General features: G+C 48.1%; 1 protein-coding gene across 1 annotated transcript; it reads right to left on the reverse strand.

Annotated features, from left to right (window-relative positions):
- Window positions 1-3,358: 3,358 nt before the first annotated feature.
- LOC134294862 (zinc finger protein 658B-like) lies at window positions 3,359-6,353 on the reverse strand. Its single transcript, XM_062966637.1, has 2 exons — window positions 6,316-6,353; window positions 3,359-5,195 (listed from the first exon to the last, which is right to left on the reverse strand). The coding sequence occupies exons 1-2, from the start codon at window positions 6,351-6,353 to the stop codon at window positions 3,590-3,592; spliced, it is 1,644 nt and encodes a 547-aa protein (XP_062822707.1). The 3' UTR covers window positions 3,359-3,589.
- Window positions 6,354-11,457: the final 5,104 nt, after the last annotated feature.

Consider the following 11,457-nt stretch of genomic DNA (forward strand, 5'->3'; position numbering starts at 1 on the left):
CGGGCAAAATCTGGAATGAACTTGCGGTAATAGTTCGCGAACCCCAAGAACCGCTGCACCTCTTTCTTGTTAGTTGGCGCCTGCCATTCCAATACTGCTGAAACCTTGGCTGGATCCATGGAAAGCCCTAGAGGCGAGATGCGGTAACCAAGGAAATCTACCTCTTGTAGATCAAAGGCGCATTTTTCCAGCTTGGCATAAAGTCCATGGTCCCGCAATCGTTGTAACACCATTTTGACGTGGTTCTCATGTTCTGATTGTGATCTAGAAAACACCAAAAAATCGTCCAGGTAGATTATCAAGAACCTGTCTAGATAGTCCTGAAAAATGTCATTGACAAAATGCTGGAACGTTGCGGGAGCTCCGCATAAACCGAAATTCATAACTCGGGACTCGAATAATCCGAATTTGGTCTGGAAGGCGGTCTTCCACTCGTCCCCTTCCCTGATGCGAACTAAGTTGTAAGCCCCCCGAAGGTCCAGCTTGGTGTAAACCTTGGCTCCTCGAAGCCGATCCAGTAGATCCGAGATTAAGGGCAGGGGATAGCTGTTCCGCTTGGTGATATTGTTCAATGCTCTGTAGTCCACCACCAAGCGTAGTTCTCCTGACTTCTTCTTCACAAACATCACTGGGGAGGCGGCTGGGGATTGAGAGGGTCTGATGAATCCCTTGCGAAGGTTTGTCTCTATGAATTCCCTGAGAGCTTCTTGCTCTGGTTCAGTCAGGGAGTAGAGATGCCCTCGCGGGATCTGGGCCCCCTCCACCAAGTCAATGGCACAGTCATAAGGTCTATGTGGGGGTAATTTTTCGGCTTCTTTCTCATTGAATACATCCCAATACTCGGAGTACTTCTTTGGCAAGGTGATGATGGGCTCGGTGTCCGTGGCATGGCAGACCTTGGCTACGAGGCAATGGTTTTGGCAGTACGGTGAAGCAAACTGCAGTTCTCTGTTGGACCAGGAGATGTTAGGGTCGTGGAGAGTCAGCCATGGGATTCCCAAAATCACAGGGAAATGGGGAACCTCGGTAACAAAGAAGGAAATCTCTTCCATATGTTCCCTTATCCACATCCTGGTGGGTTCCGACCACTGACTTACGGGGCCCGTCTTGAGGGGGCGGCCGTCTATGGCTTGCACCACACGGGCATTCTTGAAATCATGATATTGTAATCCCAGAGAGTCGGCATACTCTCTATCAATGAAATTGTTGGTAGCTCCAGAGTCTATCATGGCGTGGATCATGACGGGTCCCCTTTTTGCTGACCATAATGTGACCACGAGAAGGAACAGGACCCCGGTTGGCGGCTCTTGAATGGATTTTTTGACCGGGTTGGCGAGCCTCTCTACACCCGGTCGTTGGCTTCCCCCGCCGGCTGTGTGCCAGTCGGCTCAGACGCCTTCGTCTCCGTGGAAGACGCCGCCGCAAGACGGGCGGCAGGCTTCCCTTTGGCTGGGCACTCTCTGGCGAAGTGGCCCCCGTTCCCGCAGTACCAACAGAGGTTTAAGCGTTGACGACGGGCCTTCTCGGCGGCATCTAGTCTGGGACGCACATTGCCCAACTGCATCGGCACTTCCTCGCCTCCTCTGGGGTATGGGGTTGGCGGTGGGGGTCTCCACACTGGACGTGGCTGAACGCTGGCGGGAGCGGGGGGTTTTGCCCCGGCTCTACTGCCCTGGCCTCGAACCCACTGTTTCCTGTTGGCAATCATGACTTCAGCCCGTAAACATTGATCAATGAGTGCCTCGAGGGTCTGGGGAGGATCCACCTTGGAGATTTCTTCCAGCATTTCAATGTTGAGACCCTCCCGGAATTGTCCTCTGAGGGCTACATCGTTCCAGCCGGTGTTGTGGGCCAGCACTCGGAACTCGGCTATATACTGAGACATAGGTCTGTCTCCTTGGAAAAGGCGACGGAGTTTGTGACCGGCTGCCTCCAAATTGTCCTCGATTCCCCAAGTCTCCTTGAGGTGGTCCAAGAAGTGTTGCGCTGATCTTAGGTGTGGAGAGGCTTGGTCGAACAGTGCCGTCGCCCAATTGGCCGCTGGCCCGTCTAGAAGACTGTAAACCCACGCCACTTTGATGTCTTCTTGGGGAAACTCGGCATCACGGGCCTCTAGATATGCTTGACATTGGCGACGGAAAACATGAACCTTAGAAGCTTCTCCAGTAAACTTGGTAGGCAACGCCATGGCCGGGAGGCGGATTCCGCGCTCCCGCAAGCCCTTTATTTCTCCATCCTGGGCGTTGAGTCTGTCGCGGATGCGATCCACTTCGTCCTTGCTGATGGTGTAGCTCAGTGGCTGCCCACCGGGCACGGTTCCGGTAGACATTCTGGCCGAGGTTAATTGGTGCTTAGGGTGGCGGAGTCAAACTGTCACGACCCAGGCTACAGAGCACCAATAACCATACGCAGAGGCCAGATTCTATCTAATATCTTTATTAAGGAAATATATAAAGTTAGTAAAAGCAAATGTAAAAGATAGTCCAGAAGCAGACCTTTCAGGAAAGGTCAAAATTAGTCCAAGGAAATAATGTCCAGTATGAAATATTAAGGTCCAAAGTTGTAATCCAATAACCGAAACACTCACTTTGACAAGCAAAGTGAGGGGAGATGACAAGGTCCTTTAGTCCAGGAAACTTGAGCGAGTCTAGAAAATAACTTGATACTTGGAACAAGGCTTGAACGTGGAACAAAGGTAACTAAGAACAAGAACAAGGTCCGTGGAATAACTTGATAAATCCGTGGAACAAGGCAAGGATTGATCCTGGGAAACTAGGCAAAGTCCGTAGATAAACAAGGCTGGGAACCAAGGCGAAGGCTGGATAGCAAGGCAAGGCTTGAGCAGGAGCGAGGCTTGAACCGGAGCGCGCTGTCCAGACACAACTCGCTCCGTAGGCTGACGAATTGACTCCGCGAAGTTACTTCGCGGGTAAATCACCTATATAGAGTCTAACTTTTCCCGCCGAAGCAGTTCTCTGGGAACCAGAAACGAAAGCTAATCTTTGAGACCAGATGTTTGACTCCTTAAGGATTCTCACGAAAAAGGAGACTTAATTGGCAGAATTCTTGGCTGCTATCCTCGCACTCCTGCGCGAAGCAGCTTCCAAACCTCTCTGTTGTTTACAAAACTCCCGGCGCAAGAATACGGGAGAAGTAGGCTCTGGGCTTGTTTGACATACTTCTGGGAGACAACTTTCTTGCAGGTGCAAGGTTCCCAGATCTGCCTGGGAAAGATCTGGCTGAGAGGAATCCAGTTCAGACTGGGAAGGTAAAAACCCCAAGTTTTCATCTTCATCAGGAATTACCATGTCCTGAGCAGGACTACAAGGCCCATGGGTCATCACAAGTTTCATGTAACCTTGTTTCCTTCCAGAATGGAACATATTTTAGTTCAATCTTTCTACAATACACCACATGTGATGAAATGTCCCAACTTTGAGCTTGAATTTCCAAAATGTGCAAGAGTTGCTTTTGTATATGTTAGAATGACACTCTGGGGTCAATTAACATCATTCCCTCTAGGTTGAATTCTATGATGTCTATGTATAACCTTATTCCGTGAAAAGCTCAGTCCACACTCCATGCATTTCTATGGTTTTTCCCCAGTGTGAGTTCTTTGATGTGAACGTAAATTTCCACTCTGAGGAAAGCTCAGTCCGCACTCCAGGCATTTATAAGATTTCTCCCCAGTGTGAGTCCTTTGATGTGAACGTAGACTTGAACTCTGAGAGAAGCTCTGTCCACACTCCAGGCATTTATAAGGTTTCTCCCCAGTGTGAGTCTTTTGATGTGAGTGTAGATTTGAACTATGAGTGAAGCTCTGTCCACAATCAAGGCATGTATAGGGTTTCTCCCCAGTGTGAATCCTTTGATGTGAATGTAAGTGTCCCTTTTGAGTAAAGCTCTGTCCACACTCCAGGCAGTTAAAGGGTTTCTCCCCAGTGTGAGTCCTTTGATGTCTACGTAGGCCTGAACTATGAGTGAAGCTTTGTCCACACTCCAGGCAGTTAAAGGGTTTCTCCCCAATGTGAGTCCTTTGATGTGAATGTAAGTGTCCCTTCTGAGTAAACCTCTGTCCACACTCCAGGCAGTCATAAGGTTTCTCCCCAGTGTGAGTCCTTTGATGTGAACGTAGACTTGAACTCTGAGAGAAGCTCTGTCCACACTCCAGGCATTTATAAGGTTTCTCCCCAGTGTGAGTCTTTTGATGTGAGTGTAGATTTGAACTATGAGTGAAGCTCTGTCCACAATCAAGGCATGTATAGGGTTTCTCCCCAGTGTGAATCCTTTGATGTGAATGTAAGTGTCCCTTTTGAGTAAAGCTCTGTCCACACTCCAGGCAGTTAAAGGGTTTCTCCCCAGTGTGAGTCCTTTGATGTCTACGTAGGCCTGAACTATGAGTGAAGCTTTGTCCACACTCCAGGCAGTTAAAGGGTTTCTCCCCAGTGTGAGTCCTTTGATGTGAATGTAAGTTTCCCTTCTGAGTAAACCTCTGTCCACACTCCAGGCAGTCATAAGGTTTCTCCCCAGTGTGAGTCCTTTGATGTCTACATAGGTCTGAACTACGAGTGAAGCTTTGTCCACACTCCAGGCAGTTAAAGGGCTTCTCCCCAGTGTGAGTCCTTTGATGTGAATGTAAGTGTCCCTTCTGTGTAAACCTCTGTCCACACTCCAGGCAGTTATAGGGTTTCTCCCCAGTGTGAGTCCTTTGATGTCTACGTAGAGCTGAACTATGAGCAAAGCTCTGTCCACACTCCAGGCAGTTATAGGTTTTCTCCCCAGTGTGAATCCTTTGATGTCTACGTAGAGCTGAACTATGAGCAAAGCTCTGTCCACACTCCAGGCAGTTATAGGGTTTCTCCCCAGTGTGAATCCTTTGATGTCTACGTAGAGCTGAACTATGAGCAAAGCTCTGTCCACACTCCAGGCAGTTATAGGGTTTCTCCCAGGTGTGAGTTCTTTGATGTGTATATAAGTTTCCCTTCTGAGTGAAGCTCTGTCCACACTCCAGGCAGTTATAGGGTTTCTCCCCAGTGTGAGTCCTTTGATGTGTATACAAGTTTCCCTTCTGAGTGAAGCTCTGTCCACACTCCAGGCATTTATAGGGTTTCTCCCCAGTGTGAGTCCTTTGATGTTTACGTAGAGTTGAACTATCAGCAAAGCTCTGTCCACACTCCAGGCATTTATAGGGTTTCTCCCAGTGTGAGTCCTTTGATGTCTCTTCAGCTTTTCATGCTGACTAAAGCTCTTTCCACATTCGATACATTTATATGCTTTCTCCTCCATGTCAACAGTGTTATGTGCTATGTACATTTAATTCCAATAAGGACACTTGATTCTTGTTTTTCCCTTCCTGATTACTCGCAGCACTGGGTTGAAATTACAGGAAAGTAGATTCCATCTGAACATTAAGAAGAACGTCCTGACTGTAAGAGTTGTTCAGCGGTGGAACTCTCTGCCTCAAAATATAGTGAAAGCTCCTTTGGAATCCTTTAAACAGAGGCTAGATGCTCATCTGTCAGGGGTACTTTGCGCTTTTCCTGCACGGCAGAGGCCTGGACTGGGTGCCTCATGCAGTCTCTTCCGACTCTATGGTTCTACTCTATAATCCAAAGTGAATGTAGGAATTCAGCAGGATCAGCCCCTTGAGAGGAATCCTTTTTCCTAGAGGACTGGTTTCCTTACTACACTTGGTTTCCAAAATCCTTAATATCGACTAGAAGCTGGTTCGTTTCCCATCACGGCAGGGGTGGCTCCAGAGAACTCTCACGTCCTGGTCAAGAAAGAAGAAGCCAAAGGTTAGACATGAAGCCGCATATCTCAGGCTCAAGGTAAACAAAGCGAAAAAGGAAAGAAGAAAGGAAAGATGGAAGGGAGGAAACACAGAAGGACAGGATAAGAGAAGGAAGGAATCACGAAAGGAAGGGACTGAACCCTTTTCCCGTATTGGAGGGCCACAGCCATTTCATTGGGTCAGACCCAAACGTGGTTAAAGGAACAGAAGGCAGGCAGGCAGGCAGAAGAACTCCTCCCAACATTCAAGGGTGTAACGTATTCTGGATCATGGGTTTCCGTGAATTACCGGCATTGTGCTAAATGCTCAAAGGAACAAGGATTTCTTTATTGGTTGTGTCGTTATCTTTCATGCCACAGGGACTCCCAACTCTGTTTCCTCAGCATCTCAAAGGGTCACTCCGGCCACATTTCCCAAATGAATCTTCCAAACTCACAAGGACCTGCATTTCCAACTGGCTAATTTCAAAACCAAATTGAAGTTTGTTGGGATCTTCACAAAATGAGTCCATGCTGAAGTACGTTCCATCCAGGCCATGCATTCCCTCGGTAGAGCCCATGATGAGATGCAAAGACAGGCACCGCTCCAGCCACAAAGCCTCCTTCCTGCCAACTCCTTTCCCCTTTGCCCACTTCCCCCTTTCCTTCTTTTTCCTCCATCCAGGGGAAGACTTTCAGCAACAGAAGAAGAACTAGCTAGGCTCAAGGAAATCTTAAGAAAACTGGAAGCCATGGAGAGAAAAGGTCTTCCCTGGATGCCTTTTGGAAGAAGCCTTCAAGGGGCCTCCAGATGGCCTGAAATGTTACCCTTTGATTCTGTAAGGCTGAAAACAAAAACGACCGAGAGAAGAACTGGCATCAGAGGGATCTTCCAAAAGAAATAGCCTGGTATTCTATCTCCCCAAACTCTGGCACCCTCACATGGTTAAGACAGATATGGATGGAAGGTTTCTAATGGTAACGATAGAACTACAAACAAATTCCGTATATAAAGTATAAGCCGGCTTTTTCAGCACGTTTTTAATGCTGAATAGCCCCCCCTGGCTTATATCGGGTGAGGGAGGGAAGGAGGGAGGTGGGTGTTGCTGAGGGGCAGCGTCACCATTTGCAGTCCTTGTGATTGAATGAAAGCGGGCGCCTCCCTGAAGTTACAAGGCCGCACTTGAGGGAGGGCGAAGAGGTCCTCATGCTTCACCACCAGCAGATGCGCTGAGGGAAAAGTGCCCGGCTCCCTCCTCGCCAGCCTCCTATTTGCCGCCCGGCCGCTCACCTGAGCCAGGAGAAGGAGGCGCCGTCCCTTCAGGGAGATGGTGGGATACAAAAATAAAGTTGTTGTTGTTGTTATTGTTGTTGTTATTAGGGGGAGACAATGTGGCACAATATGGTGCTGTGTTTTACACTGACTAACAGATAAATACAACAATTCAAGCAAAATGGTGGATTAGGTGAAGGTGATATTGCTCAACTGCTGAGGCCTTGGCTCCTGCTATAAACAGAAAATGATTACCAATCAGATTCTTAAATCTAAAGGTGACACAATTTTTCTAAAGGAAACACATCAATTGAAAGAAGAATGAAATAAACTGAAATTAAATGGAACCTCAAACGATGAAAAGACTTATGAATCCTCCAAAGTGGGAGGGAGTGGCATTCTGTGGATATATAAATAAAACTAAATTGTACAACCACAAAAAGAAGGAGGGTTAGGTCTCCCAGATATTAAATTATATTATCATGCCAACCAAATAAGGTAAGTAGTCAAAGGATTAGCGAAGCAAGAAAAACTGGAAGGACCGGAACAGTCGTTCTCAACAAAGGAACTGGGTGAGCTCCTGCTGTTAGCCCCAGCTTCTGCCAACCTAGCAGCGTGAAAACATGCAAATGTGAGTAGATCAATAGGTACCGCTCTGGCGAGAAGGCAACAGTGCTCCATGCAGGCATGCTGGCCACATGACCTAGGAGATGTCTACGTACAACGCCGGCTCTTCGGCTTAGACTCAACTGAACTTAATGTCAAGGGTAAACCTTTACGTTTACCCACCTAACCTGCTTCATAGGAAATCTGCTACAAAAAGGAGCTCTTTGCTGAATTCCAGGGCCAGAGAAGCAGATGGAGGAAAGAGAAGAACGGTCTCCCTGAGGGGAGGGTGCTTGCTCCATCCATATTTCACATTTACACAAATGAGCAGCCATTGCCAGAAGGGACGGAGTTTCATCTATGCTGACGATCGTGCCATCACCGCCCAAGCAGGGAGCTTTGAAATGGTTGAACAGAAGCTCTCCAAAGCTTTAGGTGCTCTTACTGCCTATTACAAGGAAAACCAGCTGATCCCTAATCCATCTAAAACACCGACGTGTGCCTTTCACCTTGAGAACAGACAAGCATCTCGAACTCAGGGGATGACCTGGGAAGGACTCCCACTGGAGCATTGCAGCACACCAAAACACCTGGGAGTTATGCTGGAACATATTCTGACTTACAAGAAGCACTGCTTAAATGTCAAGCAAAACGTGGGCACTAGAAATAACATTATACGAAAGCGGACTGGCCCAACTTGGACATCACAACCAGACACAGTGAAGACATCTGCCCTTGCGCTTGGCTACTCTGCTGCTGAATACACATGCGCAGTGTGGAATACATCTCACCACGTTAAAACAGTGGATGTGGCTCAGGATGTCTATGCTCTACACCACTGGAGAAATTATACTGGTTAGCCTGCATTGCACCACCTGACATCCGCTGGGAAGTAGCAGCCTGTAATGAAAGGACCAAGGCAGCGACATCTCCGGCCCATCCTCTGTTCTGGTATCAGCTAGCACGCCAACACCTTAAATGAAGAAATAGCTTTCTAAGATCTACAGAGATACTCGCAGGAAAACCTCAACAAGCAAGAGTCCAAAAGTGGCAGGCTAAAACTCAGAACCTTAATCAGTGGCTGACGCCAGATGAGAGACGTCCCCCTGGGCACACAGAAGACTGGGCGACTTGGAAGGCGCTGAACAAACTGCACTCTGGCACCATGGGATGTAGAGCCAACCTTAAGAAATGGGGCCACAAAGTGGAGTCCGCAACATGCGAGTGTGGAGAAGAGCCAACCACAGACCACCGACTACAATGCATTCTGAGCCCTGCTACATGCACAAAGGAGGACCTTCCAAACAGCAACACCAGAGTCACTCACTCCAAGTGGCCAGCTACTGCGCAAAAGAAATTTAGTATTAATGCCAAGTTTTTTTCTAAAAAAAAAAAATCTCTATGTTTGCAAATCCATTACAACTTGTACCCTCGGTTCAATTCTGACACGAAAAATGAATACCCAAATAAATAAATAAGAAGGGAGGAGGAAGGGAAGGAAGAAGGGATGAAGGAAGGGAGAGGAGGAGGGAAGGAACAAGGAAGTGATCGAGAATTGGAAAATATAGATATTGACACCTATATATTGTATGTACACAATAATAATAATAATAATAATTTCTTATTTCCCACCACCATCTCTCTCCCCGAAGTGACTCAGGGCGGCTTGCATGGGGACCAAGCCCAGCATAAACAAGGATTCCAAGGTAAAACATATAACAAATAAACAATATAATTAAAACTGTTGAAATGAGAAAAAGTAAAAACGCCATAAAACGAGATAATCAACTGACATCAACCAACCAGTAAGCGGAAAAAGTGGGCACGATCAGATTCGAGAGGGCAGGGGAAGGGCTTGTGCAAAACGCAGACTATATTTATTTATTCATTTACTACATATATAGTATTTACTATATATATATATTTACTACTATATATCACTTTTCTCCCCCTAAGGTAGGAACGGGCAAAGTAAGGCCGGGGGGGGGGGGTGGATGTGGCCCCCTGGGCGCTTCCCTCTGGCCCCCTCCTCACGTTCCCTGCCCTCTTGGCATAAGGACAGGGTGGCCGGCCGCATCCTCAGGCCAAAATACGAGGAGGAAGGCACGTAGCAGCTGAGAACCTTCTGGAGCGCTCCCAGCCACTGCGTGTCTCACCCTCCTCCCCATCCTTATGCTCGAGGATGGCTCAAGGAAGCGGAGCCTGAGAGCCCTCTGGAGCACACTCGGCTGCGGCCTGCCTCGCCCTCCTCTCAGCATAAGGCCCAGAGAACAGCCCGAGGAGGGTTGAAGAGGGTCGGGGGAGGAGGATGGGAAAGACTGGGTTCTGGCATAACTGGTTAATAGCCAGCAGCAAAAGATCACTGCTGACCCAAAGGCCATGAGTTCAAAACCCGTGTCGGATTAAGCTCTCCCCCCCCCCCCCTGGTGTACTTGACCATCATCCAGACATCATAGTCGACCCAACCAAGGATGGATCTGGACCACACTTGCCACGGATGATGGGACTTGCAGTACCTTCACTGGCACCGCGACCCCCACCGACAACAGACTGGCCCCACCACCAACTGAACCAACTGAGAATGCGTTGGTGAGAATGGACCTTGGTTTTGGGAGTTGTAGTTCACCTGCAGCCAGAAAGCACTGAACCCAGCTGAGATCAGATCTGGACCCGACTTGGCACACAGACCCAACATGGCCAGCTGTGCACGCAGGCCTGGTTTAATAATAATAATAATAATAACAACTGGTCGCCATCCCAGGTGACAGTCGCATTGACAAAAAACAACAGGAAAAATTCAGCCGCTATCAGGACCTCAAGATTGAATTTCAAAGACTCTGACAGAAACCAGTGCAGGTGGTCCCGGTGGTGATGGGCACATTGGGTGCCGTGCCAAAAGATCTCAGCTGGCATTTGGAAACAATAGACATTGACAAAATTACGATCTGCCAACTGCAAAAGGCCACCCTGCTGGGATCTGCACGCATCATCCGAAAATACATCACTCAGTCCTAGACGCTTGGGAAGTGTTCGACTTGTGATTTTGTGACACGAAATCCAGCATGTCTATCTTGTTTGCTGTGTCATAAAATAATAATAATAATAATAATAATAATAATAATAATAATAATAATAATAATAATAATACATCACACAGTCCTAGACACTTGGGAAGAGTTCGACTTGTGATTTTGTGACACGAAATCCAGCATGTCTATCTTGTTTGCTGTGTCATAATAAAATAATAATAATATTGTAAAATGAGTACAATAATATATAATGAGATATTATAATAATAATAATAGATCTGTATTTATATCTCTCTCTTCTCCCTCAGGGGACCCAAAGCGGCTGAGAACGTATTAAAATCCCATAAACAACAGAGCAGGTGGATCCTAGAGACCCAACGGGAGAGACAGATGAAGGGACACAACTGGGGAGACCTTCAAGCCCGAGAGGCGTCCCGTGGAGACCCGTCTGGGGAGGAGGGCATCCTGGGAGTTGTAGTCCTCCCCCCTCCCCCCTCCCTCCTCCGAGAACGGGCCTGGCCTCACACTCGCCCTCCGCGGCCTCACACCCCGAGGCAGGCCGGGCTCCTTCCGCCTCCCCCCGGGCACCCCAGGCGAGCCCCCCTCCCTCCCTCCCTCTCCCCACAGACCTCTCTCTCTCTCTCTCTCTCTCTCTCTCTCTCTCTCTCTCTCTCTCTCTCTCTCTCTCTCTCTCTCTCTCTCTCTCTCTCTCTCTCTCTCTCTCTCTCTCTCTCTCTCCGTCCTCTTCTTTCCCGCCTCACAGACACAGACCAGGCC

The sequence above is a fragment of the Anolis carolinensis genome, unplaced genomic scaffold (genome assembly GCF_035594765.1).
Source record: "Anolis carolinensis isolate JA03-04 unplaced genomic scaffold, rAnoCar3.1.pri scaffold_26, whole genome shotgun sequence".
Lineage (NCBI taxonomy): Eukaryota > Metazoa > Chordata > Lepidosauria > Squamata > Dactyloidae > Anolis > Anolis carolinensis.